This window comes from Thunnus thynnus, chromosome 12 (genome assembly GCF_963924715.1).
Source record: "Thunnus thynnus chromosome 12, fThuThy2.1, whole genome shotgun sequence".
Classification (NCBI taxonomy): Eukaryota; Metazoa; Chordata; class Actinopteri; order Scombriformes; family Scombridae; genus Thunnus; species Thunnus thynnus.
The window spans coordinates 14,055,140-14,074,178 of record NC_089528.1 but is presented as its reverse complement, the minus strand read 5'-3'; the positions used below and the strand labels follow the sequence as shown (position 1 = coordinate 14,074,178).

The window sequence follows — 19,039 nt, the reverse complement described above, 5'->3', positions numbered from 1 at the left end:
GCTGTAAATGGATGAGACTTATCACCTGTTCTCTTGTCCACTGTACAGCTTTTTTTATTTTCTCACTTACAGACACACACAGTGTTGCATTCTCTCTTCTTTTTATCTTCTAATCTTTCTGCCTGTGGTCATTTAATTTTAGAGAACACCATGGTTTCTGGTGGAAAAACCTATTAAATAGCTTTTTATAGATTGCTGCTGTGATAAATTCGTTCACCAAGAATCCATGAGCTATTTTATTCTCTTGATGTGGATGCCTGACTGACAATAGCCTGCTGCACTGAACAGATCTACAACACAGTGTGTGATTTGATGGTGTACCTTAACATTGAGAGCAGAGTGCACTGTCCAAACTGTGTGTGTCATGTTACCCCAATTTGCGTGGGTGTGTGTTGTTATGACAGCTGGCTATGCAGTACTGGAAATACACTCTTGGATTTACCCTAACAATCATCAACCGTCCCCCCAACACTACCCCCCATCCTCCAACCCTTCCTCTAAACCTCACCCTGAGCCCTGACTTCTGCTGGGAAACGCACAAAGTCATACACACACATGGGCTGAGTGCCAGCAACCCCATCAAGTAGTGTCCATGTGCATCAGATTAGTGATCACAGCTTTGTCTCGGACAGCACAGCACAAACACACACACTGATGGATTCTGGACCTCCGCTCTCTCTGTCACTCCTCTTGGGGGTGTTTATGATTTCCACCACAGGTAGGAACACTGGTTAATCAGCCCGCTGACTGGTTGTTGCAGGGTCTTGTTATTTGCTCAGGATTTCCATGTGTGGGGTCTTTTCAGCACAGCCACACCAAACTCTGACAGATTCAGTAATGAACAATTAAAACAACAAGGATATACTTTTGTCTTGAATATATTGTTACATTATTGTACTTCATTATTTGGCAGGGAGTGTACATTGTGTTTATTGTGCTGTACCATACTCATGATGTGTGTTAAATGTGTTCTACTGTACAGTCCATTGTTAGTCTTTGAAAACCACGCAGGAAAATGAGTAGATTAGTTACATTTGTTTCACCTGAGGGACCATCAGGTGTTTGCTGTGATATTTAATACACAGGATTTGAAATTACTGTAATACTAGACACAAGCCAATTGCTGGAAACATTTGTTTGTGGTTGGTAAGTTTTAGGTAATTTACTCATGATCATTAAGTGAGAGAAAAGTCATCTTTAAGTGGCACTCCAGCGATTTTGTATTGCACGTCCAGTAAGTTATAGGGAGACTTTTAAAAAGAATGATCAAAATTGAGGCAGCAGAGGCCGAGATAGACTAAAGTTTTGTCTTTATTACGAGTCAAACTCCAAAAACATCAGATCCTACATTTCTCTGTGCAATTTGATTGCGTCATTCATTAGAAACCCCCGCCCTGCTTCCAAAATGCCCACGTCTTTCAAACCCCACCCCTCCAATTTGTAAGACAGATTTCTGTTCAAAATTTTAGCCCAAGTTGAGATCCAGCTCCAAAACTTGAAAAAAAAACCTGATGGTACCATCAGGGTAACACAGGCTGAGTAGTACTCCTGTTGAATAAACTTTTGTCTTTCTTATTATCTTGCTCTAACCTGTGTGGTTTGTCTGCAGCCTCAGCAGTCAACCTCGAAGGGGAACTTTTCAAGGATTTGATGAAAGGGTACAACAAGAACGTTCGGCCCATGGAGAACAGTGGGGACATCACTCAAGTCCAAATCAAGATGACACTCACCAACCTCATCTCCCTGGTAAATGAATGAGTTTTTGATTAGTGCCAGAGACTGCATGGGTTTGTGACTGAATGTTATTTAACATAATTAATGAACATCTCTATTCAGAATGAAAAGGAGGAGGCCCTGACAACCAGCATCTGGATAGAAATGGTAACCTAACACACACTGCATTTCCTGGATTTTATCGCTGCTCTGCATGCAGTGATGATTATTTTTTAACACTTTATGCCACAGTGTATTTGAAAGACACGGTCAAAAGTGAAACCCACATCACTTCTGTTTGTAGCAATGGTGTGACTACAGGCTCAGATGGGACCAACCACCCAGGTCAGCTTTGTATGGGAACCTCACTTCTGAGCTACGTATCCCTTCCAAGAGTATATGGCTGCCTGACATCATACTAGAAAACAAGTGAGTGTATTAACCTTCACATTTTAACTCAACATTTGATTCAATGGCAGCAAGCAGCTCCTTGTTGAGAAAGTTAAACTGAAACACAGAAAAATCATTATCACTAATGCCGTCATGCAGCTTACAACAGATTATTTTTAAAAAATAGTCTAAAAAATAGCAAATAGTCTATAGGGTCTCCGTGAAACAAGGTGCAACAGTACCCTTTATCACATTTTGTTTGATGAAGATAAGGGTTACTTTATAAAAAAAACCTTTACATAGTACATCTTTAATGTTTGAATTGGTTTTGTGTACATTCTGTACAGCATACAAGAATGTGTCTGTGTGTGAGCTCTAATACACAAAAATACATAAACAAATTTCAGTTTCTCTCTGTTCTTACCTGTGCACAGTGTGGACGGACAGTTCGAGGTAGCGCTTTACTGCAATGCACTGGTGTCTTCTAACGGTTGTGTGTACTGGCTGCCTCCTGCCATCTACCGCAGCGCTTGTTCCATCACTGTCAACTACTTTCCCTTTGACTGGCAGAACTGCACTATGGTGTTTCGGTGAGTAGAGACGAGATCTGCTGTGATTCGATGACTAGCCAGTGAGCAGTACACGTTAGGGTGTATTACACAAACACTAAACACTGTAACTCATCATTCATGTATCTTTAAATACTGTATGTTGTCATGTCAACCAAGGACTTAAGTATATAGTATATAGTATTTAGTATATACTGTTATAGTATGGATAACGGGCTTAAAGAATACATGGACTTATCAGCAATAGAGCAAGCAGCCTAGACCCTTCAAATAAAATCGTAATGGAAAAAGTGTTTTATGGTCACACATAAAGACATTAAGACATAAAATATTCAGGACTTGATTCAGGAAGAAGGATATGGACATTTTATATGTCATGTTATATTTTGTCACTCATTGTGAACTTTTTAATCTATGAAAAACTTGAAGGTTGATACCTTTGAGGACACAGAGGTCATGATCTTGTTGTTGTTTCTGGGAATTTGAGGATTTTAATGACCTGAGGAGGAGTTTACATTTGACAGTTATACACAAACTACCCTAAATTACATATGGTGTATTTCAAAGGTGCATTCAGATATTTTTTTAAGACTAAGAATCTTTAAATTTGACCAATTTTAGCTATAAAATAATAATTCAGTCATGATACAGGGATTAAGTATTTCAGATTTATACCCTGGTGGTGTAGAGAAGGCTTTGAAAAAGTTAAATCATAATGTAGTAGGATAAAATATAATCAAACTGTTAAATTAAAGAATAAAATTAGAGAAAAAATACACAGGCCTTTGTCCACAAAAATGAATAAATTCCCAAAGAAATCAAGACATGCTGTTCCATCAATGAATATATCTTTAAAAGCCTTTATTATAATGGATATAAGATTTTTTTAAATGAATACACAAACCTTTGTTGGAGGTTCGTCAGATATCTAAGGGGGAGGGTTTACTCTTTGAAATTTAGACTGATGACCTCAGTATTTCCTGGCTACAGCCCTGTATGTTCACATGTTAGTTTCCTTTGTATTTAAGTAGAATCCGCAGTGTCCAAACCAGAGACAATAGTCCCATTCATGGTCCCTTTTCATCTTGCTGTCGTGTAAAATGGAATAGATGGTTGTGTTTGTTGTGGTGACAGACACTAGATCTTCTCCCCCTGTGTGCAGCTCCCAGACTTACAGCGCCAATGAAATTGAAATTGTTCTCAAAGAGGAGGATGACCACACGTTTGAGTGGATAAATATCGACCCCGAGGCTTTCACAGGTACAGCAGTCTAATGTAACAAGGTCAAATGAGTTGATTCGCAACATTTTTAGATCTTAGATAATTGTATACAGTATAAAACCATCTAAAGTGCAATAAAATGTTCTTCTGCAATGAAAACAGAATGAAATACTTGATTTTGTTGTTGCTAGAGAATGGAGAGTGGGTCATCAAACATAGGCCGGCCAAGAATGTGATCAACACTCAGTACACAAAGGATGAACGGGAGTACCAGGAGGTGGTTTTCTTCCTCATCATCCAGAGAAAGCCCCTCTTCTACATCATCAACATCATCGCTCCCTGTGTGCTCTTCTCCTCCCTCGGCCTGCTTGTTTACTTCTTACCTGCCAAAGGTCTTTTTCCTATTTTTCTAGCTCTATACGCCAAATATTTGCTTCGTCAGAACTCTGTCTCATCAACATTATCTATTGCGAGATTACAGATATTACAACAAGTAATTGTTTTCATGAACACAAAATCTCACCTTTCTGCTGACTGAATATTGTTTTGTGTTGTGCAGCCGGCGGTCAGAAGTGCACCATGTCTATTGCCACTCTTCTGGGCCAGACTGTCTTCCTCTTCCTTATCGCTAAGAAGGTTCCAGAAACATCAAAAGCGGTACCTCTTATTGGAAAGTAAGTCCATTTGTGTCACTCTACTGCAAGATTTCAACTCAGAGGTCAGATTATTTCACCTTATATGTATAATATAAAAGTTCAACCTTGACTGCAGGTATCTGATGTTTGTGATGTCAGTGACCACCATGGTAGTGATGAACTGTGTGATCATTCTCAACGTATCCCTGAGAACCCCAAACACTCACGTTATGACAGACAGAGTCCGAAAGGTGAGACTTCTTAAGCTGTTGAATGAAAATACTGTGCAGTCAACACAGGCATATTTTCCACTGGGTTAACCCTTTGACTCTGTCGCTCCCAGATCTTTCTGAACATCCTGCCTCGACTGCTGGGGATGCAAATGCAGCCCTGGACACCAAACAATGACAACACCTCAGAAACTGACAGTAATGATGTGTTCCCGGTCTCCTGCCGACGCCGCAGCTCCATGACCCTCATCACCAAGGCAGAGGAATATGTCATGAAAACTGCTCGGACTGAACTCATGTTTGCCAGACTCAAAGAGAGAAATGGATTGATGAGATCAGTGATGGAGAAGCTACGTGAGTATTGGAATGAATTTCTATATGTTTAAATGCAATTCAGAGAATATGAGCACATGAATATGTGGTTTGCTTTGCACCCAGATGAGGGGCTGGAGGAGGGTACAGCAGAGGAGCTCAGCGCTAGTCTGGCAAAGGTCTCTCCAGAGCTGAGGCAGTGTGTGGCCTCATGCAAACACATAGCTGAAACTGCAAGGCATCAGAACAACTTCCAAAATGTAAGTTTGACATTTGCACATTTATTTGTCCACTCCAGTTTAATTAATGTGAAGACTTAAAATAGATAGCGTCCAATACAATAATGGGATCCTTTTCTTACTCCAGGAGAATGAAGAGTGGTTCCTGGTCGCCCGGGTGATCGACAGGGTTTGCTTTATTGTCATGGCTTTGGTCTTTTTTATCGGCACCATCGGGATTTTCCTGATGGGCCATTTCAACCAGCCTCCCTCCTCACCTTTCCTTGGGGATCCCAAGAAGTACCTCCCTTCAATGGACAATCTCACAGATCTAACTGAGAGCGGGGTAGGAGCGGACTTCCTGGGGTGAACCACAACAAAAACACCAGATTTCATCCGTGTAACCAAAGTGGAAATCTGTCAGCGTCCATCAGTGATCTCCAGTAATAAATGGGAGAGAAGAGGTGATACGGCCGTTAGTATTTTCTGCATTGGTGTCACTTGCTGATGTGGGTCTGTGAACCATCCATTACAGAAGTCCTGTTCATGGTGAAGACGGTACAGTTGTTGATGGCATGCATGATCCATAATGCTGCATACTAGTGTCATCTGTTACTGATCGTTGAGCTTGTACAGTGTCTTTGCTGCATACAATGCTGGGTAACAAAAAGCTTAATGTTTGCAATAAGTTTACTTTTTTACTGTTTACTGTGATAAATTCATCATTAGACACTGTAGGACACAGGTAAACAATAAACATCTGATGTCATTTACAGCCAAATGTTCTAAATGAATGCTTATATCAGTGAAAGTACTACTGTAATCATGCAATTACACAGCTGACTATCTCAGAAATTTCTTAATCCTGTGTTTGACACCTTTTTTCGAGGGGAACAGAAAGCATTGACCCCCCCAGGCTTCCCTCTAAATACAGACCTGCTGCACTGCCCCCCACCTCTGGCAGCAGGATTTCAATTACATGGCTGAGTGGTGCCTTTCTACCCCAACAAAAGGCAGATCCGGCTGGTTGGGATGGCAACAGAGTCAGGGGGTGAGACAGAACCGGGGATAGGAGTGGGAGTGAGATCTCCAGACACACACACACTCACAAAGCCAAACATTACTACGTGAATATTCACACACAACACACAGAGGGGTAAGGAGGTTGGTGTTTAACCCCTCCTGATCATGACAACCCATGGGGGATGGACTGGTCTATTCTCTCTCACAGTTAGATTATCTCTGTCTGTAGATGCCTGGAGGTCCACTGATGGTAAGCAAGACACTTTTAATGCTCTATTGTGCTATTTTATGTCTTAATGCTCTGTTATTTATATGAGATGAGGGTGAGATGCTGCAGGAAAACTTGAGCACCTGTTGCACTCTTTTAGTGCACTGCATCTTTTAGCAATTACTGTCTATGCAGGGCATAAGGTAGGGCTACATTATGGTACTATCATAATCTTTGTTGTGGTGAAATACACATTGTTGCATGCAGCTGCAGAATGTAACCAAACTGTGAGTGTGTGTGATGTGATGTGAATAAAAAGGAGGCTCGGGCTATCTGCTGAGATGAAATCACTCTGTCTTAAGTTGAGGATGTTTATATTAGTGCCAAGAAACTGTCTGCCTGTTGTAAGAAACACAGTGTGGTAGAGGAAAGTCTCCTCATAAATTCAAGAGATAACTCAAATTTAAAGAAAGAAATCATAACCCTTCCTTTCATAGAAAAAAAACATCTTTTCTATTGAAGTTTGTATTCGAAGGACTTTTTACTTTTAAGCTCAAAAGAGTATGCACATTTTTTTTTAACTAGCTGCAAGTTGGGACCCCACAAGGGGTCGTGACATGAATCTAAGGGGTCATAAGATGATTTCCATTTTGAAAAACAAACTTTTGCTTATTTTTCTGACTTACAATATTTTCTTGTGATAGTGAGTGAGTGTCAAAAGTCAGCTGTGAAGATACAGTTTTACCTCTTCAGGCATCTAGGAATTTTTCAAATTAAACCGCCTCAGAACTCGCAAGTAGACATCGCTTTGTATTTTACGTCATACCCAAAAAAGGCTGGGAATAAATCTACAAATGTCACATTTAGGAAATACACAAGAGTAACTTGGGGACAATTAAAATACTGTCAATTTAAAATTGCTATATCTGTAACTGCAAACATCCTAGTTAACTGTGTCATATGATTCTGGTATCAAATCCAGACGTAAAGAAGTGATGTCTGACCCAGATCTCATACACACCTGTCACACGGTATGAAGTATAGTTGCTTCTGATTTACTGAACTAAGGCTGAAAAAAGTTTTGATGTGTCATTATTACACAATTGCTTAGTTATATATACAGCATGTATTTTCAGTTTTACACCATGTCAGCGGTGACCAATCAGCCTCTTCCAATTGGTCAACTGGAGCGAGAGAAACACATCCAGATGATCTTCAGAGCTTTCCAGAACAGGTGCGGACCTTCATGTGAGAGTCACAATCGCTCACCTGGACCCAAACCCGGTCAAACACCACCTGACTGGGCATCTGCTGAGCAGCTGTCAGGTCCTGCTCCTGAGATGAAGATAGAGAACGGCCATGTGGAGCCAACAGGAAAACTGAACCAGCCAGAGGAGGAGGAGCAGTGGCTTGAAGGTGCAGAGGGATCAGACTCTTTGACTGTGCTGGATACAGTCAGCCAGATTCATATCACTGCCAGACCAGAGTTACAAGGTCTGTAGGAATGAGTGTTTTTTTTGTAATTGTGTGTTTCTGTGTGTCTGTTTCAAGTGAGTAATGCTTCCAACTTGTAGGTCCACAGTGTGTTCCCAGGAGGATCTACAGCATCGCCACAGGAGCCAGCAGGTCACAATTCCTTGTGGCGGTAGAAGGTACTGGTGCCTGTTCAGCAGCATTAACCGAGAACAATCATGTCATTCGTGTTCACATGTTAGTCATTTACTGTTATTCTCTGTATCTCTTGATCTCTTCCTCTCGTTAGAGAGCTCTTGTGTGTGCCTCCAGTGTTGCGGTCCAGCTCGGGCCTGTTCCTTGCAGGGTTTTGACCGTCAGGGCCGCCAGGTCTTTTATTTTGAACGGCCGCTCAGGGTGGACGCCTGCTGCTTTGGTTGCTGCCTTATGGAGCTGAGGGCCTACACACCTCAAAAGCATCTTATTGGCACTGTACACCAGAGGTAGGCCAAACTGTTGTATTTGTCTTGATATTAACCTATTAACTGCTTTGGTCATTTTGCTTGAGATGTGTTGTTTTTGTCTGTGCCACTCTCACTTGTCTGCAGTTGGAGGGGCCCAGTTAGAAAAAGGTGAAAAGGTCATGTTCAGTGCACCAATCAGGATTTAGTTACATCTGATGACAGAACCACACCTAATAAAGCAGATTAGCTCAGTTTTTCAGTGCAATAAAGAATAACTAAGGATGTTTTCTTTCCCTAACTTTTAACTTATATTGTTGCTTATTTGGTCGTGAATATTTTATGTAAAGAGAAATACTAAAAAAAGTAACCAAATATTTTAGGGGCTTTAATCTACTTTGTATAATTTGACACAACATTTGGTAGTAGAATTTCTTTTCAAAGACATGTACAAAATAAGAATTTAATACTTAAACGTGATTTAAGGGTGGTTTGACCAAAATAACATGTTTCCACTAAAGAGTATGCTGACAGCATGTTCTGTGGATGATCCAGAATAACAGAGACACTGTTATAAGTAATTTTTCTAACTTTTTTGGTCATTTGGGTGGATGAAGCCTTTAACCGTTTGAAACCTTTTATCAGAATCACATACCAGCAATCTTAATACTTTACATTCTCAGACTGAACAATTTGTCATGTGAGCCTTTTTCCATGTCACTCCCAGCCTCTGGCCACCCTGAGCCATCATAGTTGCCCAGGCCTGTCTGTAAATAGCAGCGAGAGCCTTTAGTGACCCACGCAGCCCCGGTGTAGTCTAAACCTGGGAATGCACAAAACAGCTGTTTGCTGGGAGGGAAGGAATGCGGCATCCTTCCTAATGGGAATGTGGGCTAATGGGAGGAATGGCAGCACCCTGTCTTCTGCAGTCAAACCAAAATACTTCCTTCTTCATCTGGCCTAAATCTGACTCCAGGGCTAGCTGGGGAGCCTTTGTGTTGCTGAATTTTGAGTTTTCCAGAAGTAACACATGTCCAATTAAGACTGACCTGGCAGAGGTTTCACTGACCAGAGATCTACTTGGTATAAATATTCTCTCAGTTGTGCTAGAATAAAGCCTGCCCCAGTTTGAACTCCTCTGACACCAAGCAAACAATGCTTTTCCTGCTGCAGAATCATGACAGCTGAAAATGTGATCAACCAAGCATCAAGGCTGGGCTGCGGCAGTGTGTGAAGTGTTTGCCAGTGTATGCCAGGTTGCTTATTGCATGATTACGTAAGGAGATCTGTTAAGTTGCTGAGTGTTGGCTGTGTTTTCAGGTGGAGCATGTTCACCCCGCTCCTCGAAGTGTGGGATTCAGAGGGAGCATCTACCATCAGGATCCAGGGCTCCTGCTGCCCGTGTCGCTGCTTCTCCAACCAGCAATTCCAGGTAATATTTATACAACCCATAATAAATGTCTATATAACCGTGTTTCCAGGAGTGTTTTCAAACTGTATTTTTTCTGTGTCAATTTCACCAGATTGTCTCCAATATTGGTGAGAAAATTGGCACAATATGGAAGAAATGGCCTGGCTTCAATGATGAACGTAACATGGACCATGAATATTTTGGATTGGAGGGTGAGTTTGACCTCTCAGCTTTTGGAACCACTGTCCTGATACATGTTTAATTTCAGTAATGCAGGCATTTGCGGTACCAGCAGCCTGTTATGCCCTCCACTGCCATTTCAAATAAATAAAACCATTTGTGAATCTATTTCAATGTTCCAGTGCCACCAAGTATGGAATCACAAACCAAACTGTTGCTGCTGGCAACCACATTCTTAATAGTAAGCATGTGTATTTCTATTGACACAGTTGTAGAAAAATATATATTCTTGTGTTACAATATAATTAATTGTTCTCATTATCTCTTTACAGAATCATATGTTTTTTGAGATGAGCTGATCAACAAAAACAATCATAAGTAAGATGACACATTGCAAGTGGACTACACACTGAGGCACGTCACTCACTCGCAGGCACAAGCATTCATCATGAAATTGTATCTGTAAAGCAAGAAGGGACTGGTGTGAAAGCTGCCAATCATCTCCAACATCCATTTATGAAAGAAAGTGAAACTGAACCAGTTTTAGCAGCAGATGCATAATTGACATTTATTGCTATAATCCATCAGGTGTACATCCAACAGTGCTTTTTCACTTTTGACACACACCTGCACCCATCATCACACCACCAAACATGGGCAGCATAACAGTTTCTCAACAAACTACAGGTGCTTTTTTTTTTTTTTTTTTGACATGGTTCCAAAAAATGCTCCCCTGGGCCCAGTCTCATTTCTTGTACTACAAAATGAAAAAAGGGAGTGAAGGTCAGTGTTTCAGACCTCCGTTACACCTATGAGTTGAGGACATTAAAGCAGAGCCCATTGGATTCTTTGAAGGCAGGGTAAAGACAACACTGACAGAAGGGAGAGCCGGTTCAGGTCGGGCTCGAGGCCAGGCACAGTGATTTAGGCAGCTTGGCAGTCCATTCATAAGATGCCCGTTGTACAACCCTCTGGCCCAACACAGGATGGTCCTCATCCTTTGGGATTCAACTTCCAGGTCAAAGATGGAGAATCATTGCTGATTCAATTAAGTGATCTTTGAAATGGACTGTATTTACAAATATATCGTACACAATTATAGTAATAATTCTAGTTCGAAATGTCCAAATGAATTGTAGTTAAAATACAGCACAGTAATAAAATAAGTTCTACCTGCAACCCTGTTTGAGTCCCAATAAAACAGATTACCATACACTTTCTTTAACAGAAGGACTTAAGATGTTATGTTAAACAATAAAAATCAGATCTAGATCAGTTTTGAAGTATTTTGTCAAGTACACTTTGTCGACAGCTATTGACCAGATGAGCAAACACCAGTCACATGGCCTCCCTCTGGTGGCAAGTTAAATGATGTTACAACTTGCATTAAAAAATAAAAGAAAAGAAAAAATCTGAGGCTTCAGTCTTCTCTGGTTGATTAAAAATAACGCGTATTTCTCTCTTCGGCTTGGTTCAGTGTTCTGTTGAACAGGTTCTCTCTTCATTTCCAATCTGACACAAAGGAGGAATGGTCTTCTCGCCTCTGATCCCGACCTTTGCTCTGTCTTCAAATTACACAGTGCCAATCCACGCAGAGGTATCCGTCCCTGGACTCGTCATCCCTCAGCACATCACATATACACACACCTACACAAACAGAGAAGTAACACGGGCATTAGAGGACCAAAAGTAAATCATAAAAAACAGTATAAGCTGATGTAGCAAATGACAAACAGACCCTTGCAGAGGTTCACTGTGCCAGGAACTTAACGTCCGCCGCTAGCATTCACCAGACCATGGAAGTCTTCCCATGCTCTGCAAAGACAGTGCACAGATCATTCACAGTAAAATAAGCACGTTCTTTATATATTTATCAACTGAGATCCCCAGCTGCTTCAATTTACTGCAAAAGCACATGAAATATGATAGAGCTGCTTTAAAGAATATATTTTCTATATCTTTCTTAAACTCATAAAACAATTTAAAGGAAAACAGATTGTGCCACTTTTTTCCAGCAGTTAAGTTCTGTGATGAAAGAATTTAATTAGTATATCAAATTTTCTGGGAAAAGTTGTGGTTTAGTCCATGAAGTGTCAGGAAATAAGTAAAATAGTAAAGAAATGCAGTTTCTCTCAACCCAAAGTAACATCTTCAAATTGCTTGTTTTTGTCAGACCAACAGTTCAAAACCCCAAAACAATATATTTACAAAGATATAAACAAGAGAAAGATGGCAAATTATCACATTTAAGAAGTTAACAGCACATGCAATTAACTGACTAAGTGATTAATTGACTATCAAAATGGTTGTCAATTGATTTGATTTATGAACGGTTTCAGCACTACTCCAATCTGATTAGTTTTAAGTTTGACACATCAGCACTGTTGGCTGCCACACTTATAATGCATAACAGTTACAATGTGATCCGACGATGCGTCTTGGGTGAGAAAATATAAAGATTGTGAGCATGCATACAGCTATGTTTGTGTGTGTGTGTATAAGAAAGAGAAGTTGGAGAGAAAATAATAAAAATGTTGAGACATACATACTTAATGCTGTCTGTGTGTGTCTTGTACTCCATGATGGTGTTGGGAGGCAGGTTGAGGACTCTGCGCAGCGTGTCTCTGATGCGGGCCGTGGTCGCCTGGTCACTTGCTGTTTTGTTCCAAATGGAGATGATGTCCTCCTGGAGATATAAAAACCAGAAAGGACACGTGTTAGTATATTAAAGTAGGAAGTGCACGACATATTTAGAGTGTGTGTGTTTGTGAGTGTACCTGGAAGCGTACTGACACCACAGCCCCGCAGATCTCCTCTCCAACCATGAACTGCTCCCCCAGCATGGCCAGGATCAGGTTTTCCCAGCACCGAGACGCCAGGCCTTTCCTCAGACGGATGATCCACTTCCCACCCATCTTATTGGCATCATCCTAAACACGATGCACACAGTTTCAGAATGGTCGTGCATTTGTAAAACCAGCAGGATTCAGTATATTATGAGGCACTGTGTTGTGCACATTTAGGGTACCCACCTCCCACATAGGTTTGATGCCTTCCTTGAAGAGATGGAAGTCACTATGGCCTGTTAGGTCACCTGGCCGGATCATGTGACTATAGAAACGCCAGAACTGCTCCACCTTGGGAAGGGAAAAAGAAGTTCACATAAACAACTGTGGGAGAATGACTCAGGATGAGCTTGTATTCATAAATTTGGTCTATTTTATGGCTAAGGTGATAAACAGAAGCAAAGAGCTCCCCCTTCCTATCTATACTATGCCATTTCTAAATAAGTCTTGAGAAGTGACAGACCGAGGCGAAGCTGCCAATCTGTTTGATGTTCTGCTCGTAGCTCTGAGTGCTGGCTGGTCTCCCTGGGGTGCGTCTGGAGTACCAGAAGGTGTAGTTGTATTGAAGAGGGTGCTCTCCTGCCCCTGGTACAACCATCTACAAAAAAAAGAAAAAAAAAGAAGAAGAGGAAATCAAGTTAAATTCACCGTCAGAGGTTACAAATACATACGAGTCAGTCACTGTTAAATACTGCAGACTCACCTTTTTCTTGGAAATGTTCTGTTCCTTGTCCTCGTCTTCGGTCTTTTCCTTCTCACCGTCTTTCGGTGAACCTTGATCCTGGTCGTGGTCTCCACTGTCATCGTCTTTCAGACTGGATTTGATGGAAACACAGACAGCAAACAAACATTTCACTGTTAGCCCTAATTGAAATGTGGTCAAAGTATAGCCTACCTAGCAGTCTGATACAACAGATCTGCAATAAATCCTATCTACATGAAAGTAATAGTGCTCAGTTTTTGTAGGGAAAACATTCAACTTAATGATGATTTTGGACGCTGTAGTTTGTGGTGCTATTGATAAGTGTCTCTAATATTAAGTCAACCCTCATTGAGATATGAGTAGACTAAATATGACCCAAACTGCAGCCTTCAATACGGCCATGAAGGTGAACAAAAACGTCTCTAAATCAGTTTTTGGCAAAAACTAGAGCATTGTAACCTTCATGGCGGCGGGGTTTATTGCAGGGCTGTTTTATTAACCTACATTAGCTTGTGTTAAGCAAACTGGAAACAGGGTGTACTTTTTCTCTGGCTATGAACTGCAAAGGTGTAGACTGTTGAATGGTGAACATGTACACACCTCCAGCAACCATCCTGAACGTAAATAGCCTCCAGCACACTGCTAACTATCTGCCCGTGTTGTAGGGCCACGGGGGTCTAGTTTGAGCCGAGTGTGCGCGCACCTTTCCCCGCCTCTCAACAACTTCCACACCGCGGCTTCAGGGCCTGGCCGTCTTCCGCCAAGCTAAGCTACAGCTAACAACACAGCACACCGCCCCATTAAAAATCATTATTTACTCCCTGCTGCTGCTTCCCTTCATTTTAAACACACCTGTATGTGCGGACCTCGCTGTCGTGCGGGTTTATAAACGCACAGAGCATGCATTTAAGCTGACACACCTCTCTTTTTACACGCAACGCAACAGCTTTCATTGACGTTACGCTCCCCGGTTGAATTTACAGGCGCGACGGGGAGCCCGCTCTCTAGCACATATACCACAGAAACTTTTGAGTACTCACGCGTCAAATTTGTTGTTCATTATTTTCAAGGTGGCAGCCTTTCTGAGTCCGACCACAGCCTCCTGAATTCCGCAGGAACGGCGGCGCGCGCAGTGAACACGTGTACGCGCACGCCTCGTTGGGTGATGAACGTGGAGCTCAAACCGGTTTTTCACAACATGACTCACAGTCAACGAAGACATGTGTGATGCAAAGATATACAAATTTAAACAAATTCACACAAAAACATCAGCACCGACTCATGTTTTAACATTTTTTATTATTCTTTACATCTCATTCATAATAAATACACTTTTCAGTACCAATCAGTTCATCACAGTCCCTGTAAACAGTGGCTCCAGTGCAGCAATAATCAGAAACCCTGTGACTTCGGTGCACACATACATGTGTACAAGCAGGCACACACACACACACACACACACACACACACACACACACACACACACACACACACACACACACACACACAGCAGCCTCAACACAAAAAGGACCAGCGGCTTCTTCATATGAGCCGGCCTCTTCTGATGTGCCGCATCCCTTGTTTCATCCCCTCCATCCCTCCGCTTGTCATCTGTTCTTGCGGCCGCTTCAAACAGTGTCTCTGTTCAGGTCCAAGCAGAGCCGTGGACTGAGTCTGAGGGGGACAAAAAAGGGAGCTGGGGGCTGACGATGGAGTCAGCAACCAGGCGGACTTCTTTAGGTCCAAGTCTGACTTTACTGTTACTGAGGATGGTGGGCAGGCTTGAAGATGGAGGTTTGAGAAAAGGGCTGTTAGGAAACTCCAGAGACAGACGCTGCAAGCTAGATAAGGGGTGTCTGGGGTTGAGGGATGGCTGGAAAACTCTGGCATGGTATGGCATGGTATGGTGTGGTGTGGTTTGGTTGGCTATACAGTCGGAGACCATCCCCTCGCCCCTTGCCCCCTGTGCCTCTGTGAGGACCTTCATGAGAGGGCCCTTTGTTCTGGGCCGGCAGGCGCACCAGTGAGTGAATGAGCAAGAGCAGCGGCGGCCCTCTTCAATGGCGGCTGTTTGTTTACACCAGCCAGTCCCGTCATACTTCATTAGCAGCCCAGCCCACCGACAACCTCTGATGTCCTAATCGCCGATGAGTGTGTGGCTGCTCATCAACCCTGAGCCTCAGCGGTTCAGGATAAAGGGGTTTCTAGGAGTCCCGACACACACATTCCCACTAAATCTCTCTGCCTGCCTGCCTTCTCAGCCACTCGTGGTACACATACATACACACACACACACACACATACACACACACAAGTCTCCATGGTGAGGGTGGATGGGAGAACTGGTTCTTTCATCATGGGCCAAGAGGCACTGGGAGGTGAGCCGACATCAGTGGAGCAGTAACAGTCCCAGAGAACTAGCTTTGCATCACAGAGATGTGAGAGACCTGCCGCCCAGAGAGAGACAGAGCAAGACAGACGGATTATTCAAGTGCTGCCATCTTCTGACCACAAGAACAGACTTAAAACATGAATATAAGCTACAGACAGCAACATTTATTTTGCCAAAATGTGTCCCTTAGATTGGACTTCCTCTCAACATAACGTTTGATTTGTTGAGATTTGTTGGACGAGGTGCTGCCTGAGAGGCTAAATTTATTGAAAGTAAGAATTATTTTCATTATCGAGCTATCTGTTCATTTTTTAAAAAGTAAATCAATTAATCATCAAAATAATTTATTGTTAAAATAGTGACAAAATGGCAAGAGCCCAATTTGACATCATCAAGTTGTTTTATTGTCTGATCAACAGTCCAAAACACAAAGATATTCAATTTATAATGATATAGAACAGAGAAATGTTTAACATTTTTGTTGGATAAATGACTTCATCAATGAAATAGTTGTGCATCAATTAATTGATAGTTACCTCTTGAACGGCACTTCCCAGCCTCTCCTGGCTTCTCACCACTTTCCTGAAAGACACACATCGACTATAACTTCAGAAAACGTTATCCTAATATTACCTGAAACGATTGCTATAACCCATTCTGATTAAAGGATCAATAAATGAATGGCACACAGTTCAAGAACAGAGCTGACCTGCGTATTCTGCGGGCCAGGCTGAGGGTGAAATTTGCAGAGCAGTCAGGCTGATAGGTGGATGGCACTATGGTGTAAGCTCCAGGAGGAAGACTGCAAGACAGGCTGGCCTCCTGGGTGTAGCAGTGGGGGACACAGCTGGCCACAGGATCCTCCCTGGGTAACATCTGCCCAGATTCCTCTTCCAGGACCTGGATACAAAGTAAAAATCACTCAAGAATTACAATTACAGCTACTCATCATAAGCTAATATATGTATGATAATATGTAGTATAATAGAGATATTTTTTAGGTTTATGCAAACTGTCTAGTTCCTCTTCCTCTTTAGAGCAGTGGTGGTGTTTGCAAGGTCAGCATAATTTATATCTGTACTCATGAATGAACTGACATTTTTATTGAGTCACCCTAATTTGCTTATGAGGTTTCATAACTTGCTGACTGTATTGTTTATTTAACATCATCAGGACAAAATATACATGTAGGTATAAGTGTAATATGTTATTTGTTTTTTTACTATAGGTTTCAACTGTTTTTATTTGTGTTGGATGTACAGTTGTGTTGAGGTAACTCTGGCACATTTTCATTGATGGTGTCAAAATGTCAATGTTGATTAATGTGCACTCTCCCAGACATACAGTACATGTATTAATATTTATGTGCTATGTATTCTATGTGTGCTATATAGTTCCTTCCTTCAAGAGAGGCCATGTGCTTCTGTTGAGAAAATCTTCACAGACATGAAGACCGCCTTAAAAATGACAAGATGATGTATCACAGTAATAGCAAAGCTTGATTTGGGTGTTGTGTTAATTTAGTTTAATTTTATACTAGTGCTGCTCTGAGTCACATGTCACAGATAGAAATGTAAGTATCCAATATTTCATTTTAAGCTAGGTCAGACACCTTAAAGTTAGAGAAGTTAAAACTGACAAAGTACATACTGTGTGGTTTGTTTTGGGGAAATGGACACAGAGGGAGATGCCCCATAACTCTAAATGACACCGGTACTCTCCCTTAATTTTTGACTCACCTTATAGACATGAAAGCCAATAGGGTGCAGGTCAGTGTCAGGGCAGCTCTGGTGCAGGGTAATCCTGACATTAACTCCTGATGTCACTGCTGGCTCATCACACACTGTGAAAGGGAAGCGGGGGTTTTGCCAGTGAGACGGGAAGTTCCTGCTTCCTCCAGCCGTCCTTCCCTCCACCCACGAGCCCCGGAAGTAACTGTTCTCCCACTCTCCATCTGTTGTTAGAGGCTGTGGAGGAGGAGGGCTTTTCAGGGCACTGAGGAGGACATAGACAAGTTGTGTGATGAATATTTCAATCAGAAACATAAAATATATAAACACAGCCATTTATATTGTGAAAAATGACAGTATGAAAATCAATCTTTGTATAAAAATGCATGGAGTAATGGCTGGAAGTGTGTAAAAGGATTTTTTAAAACTGTTTAATTTATTAGTTGATACTTTTCAAAGGTGCTTTTCAAATTGACCAGCAGATGTCACTCTTTATTTATAATCATTCACTCTTTTTTTTTTGTGACCAACTTTTTTATTGCTTTTTTCCCCCCATGTAGTTTGGTAAGGGTACAGGGTACACAACACAAATGGAATAGTCATGCAAAGAATATAAACTCCATCAGTCAAGATGTACCAACATCTCTGTCCAGGGTCTTTACATTACCAAAACAACTCGACAAACAAAAGCAACCTGTATCCTCCCACCCCTTATACCCTATTACCCAAGGCTGCAAAGAGAAAAACAAATTTAAAAAAAAAAAAAAAAACGAACAAAAAGAAAAAAAACACCAGAAACAAACAAACAAACAAACACAAAAACAATAATTAATTTCTATGGGAAATCATAGAGTGAGCAGGTGTTGCACAGAAAAAAAACAAAGTTGTGTACACAAATTAATGAATTGTGATCTCAAATAATAATTCATATGCACAAATTAATAGAATATATCCATAAAAATATTGACATTTTAACATATGTTTAAGGAATGTCAACGATAACAACTTTGTTTAACAGGCAAAATCTAAATAATCTAAATAATGCAGTTTAATGTGAGCTATTGTTCATTGTTCTTCTATTAATTTGTGCATACAGTTTATTAATTTGAGAGCATCAATTTGTTATCTCTGCACTCACATTTGTTGTTTTTTTCTCCTCCCTGATGACTCCAGTAGGGTTTCATGGAAAATTACATGGTTGAATGAAACCTTTTGAATCTCTAAATTCAAAATTAATTGTAAAAAACATGGCCTGGACGTGTTGCGTGTTTCCAGTCATTTTCACATAGACAAGACGGACTGTTTGACTTTCTCTTCCCATTACGTGGTCCTTACCTGAGGGATG

General features: G+C 41.3%; 4 protein-coding genes across 6 annotated transcripts in view; 2 read left to right on the top strand and 2 right to left on the bottom strand.

Annotated features, from left to right (window-relative positions):
- Window positions 1-544: 544 nt before the first annotated feature.
- Window positions 545-7,226, top strand: chrng (cholinergic receptor, nicotinic, gamma). Its single transcript, XM_067605671.1, has 12 exons — window positions 545-718; window positions 1,610-1,746; window positions 1,837-1,881; window positions 2,018-2,142; window positions 2,538-2,693; window positions 3,835-3,932; window positions 4,085-4,285; window positions 4,453-4,567; window positions 4,665-4,779; window positions 4,872-5,112; window positions 5,197-5,330; window positions 5,437-7,226. The coding sequence occupies exons 1-12, from the start codon at window positions 655-657 to the stop codon at window positions 5,656-5,658; spliced, it is 1,653 nt and encodes a 550-aa protein (XP_067461772.1). The 5' UTR covers window positions 545-654; the 3' UTR covers window positions 5,659-7,226.
- Window positions 7,227-7,504: 278 nt separating this feature from the next.
- LOC137194116 (phospholipid scramblase 2) lies at window positions 7,505-10,428 on the top strand. Its single transcript, XM_067605676.1, has 6 exons — window positions 7,505-8,013; window positions 8,094-8,171; window positions 8,282-8,474; window positions 9,753-9,864; window positions 9,956-10,055; window positions 10,206-10,428. Exons 1-6 carry the CDS (start codon window positions 7,644-7,646, stop codon window positions 10,370-10,372), a joined length of 1,020 nt encoding a protein of 339 aa, XP_067461777.1. The 5' UTR covers window positions 7,505-7,643; the 3' UTR covers window positions 10,373-10,428.
- A 133-nt stretch (window positions 10,429-10,561) lies between these two features.
- eif4e2 (eukaryotic translation initiation factor 4E family member 2) lies at window positions 10,562-14,752 on the bottom strand. 3 transcript variants are annotated; one of them, XM_067605673.1, is made up of 8 exons: window positions 14,613-14,752; window positions 13,573-13,684; window positions 13,333-13,467; window positions 13,056-13,160; window positions 12,801-12,953; window positions 12,569-12,709; window positions 11,762-11,838; window positions 10,562-11,670 (listed from the first exon to the last, which is right to left on the bottom strand). In XM_067605673.1, the coding sequence occupies exons 1-7, from the start codon at window positions 14,630-14,632 to the stop codon at window positions 11,803-11,805; spliced, it is 702 nt and encodes a 233-aa protein (XP_067461774.1). In that variant the 5' UTR covers window positions 14,633-14,752; the 3' UTR covers window positions 10,562-11,670; window positions 11,762-11,802. The 3 variants fall into 3 exon arrangements, with proteins under 3 accessions (XP_067461774.1, XP_067461773.1, XP_067461775.1); XM_067605672.1 differs by having other exon boundaries at window positions 12,573-12,709; XM_067605674.1 differs by lacking the exon at window positions 14,613-14,752 and adding an exon at window positions 14,173-14,303 and having other exon boundaries at window positions 12,573-12,709.
- A 99-nt stretch (window positions 14,753-14,851) lies between these two features.
- Window positions 14,852-19,039, bottom strand: part of capn10 (calpain 10) — a 7,729-nt gene continuing 3,541 nt past the window's right edge. The window contains 4 exon segments of the mRNA XM_067605675.1: window positions 14,852-16,019; window positions 16,501-16,546; window positions 16,674-16,864; window positions 17,704-18,064. Of these exon segments, the coding sequence (XP_067461776.1) occupies window positions 15,990-16,019; window positions 16,501-16,546; window positions 16,674-16,864; window positions 17,704-18,064 (628 nt within the window). The 3' untranslated portion in view covers window positions 14,852-15,989.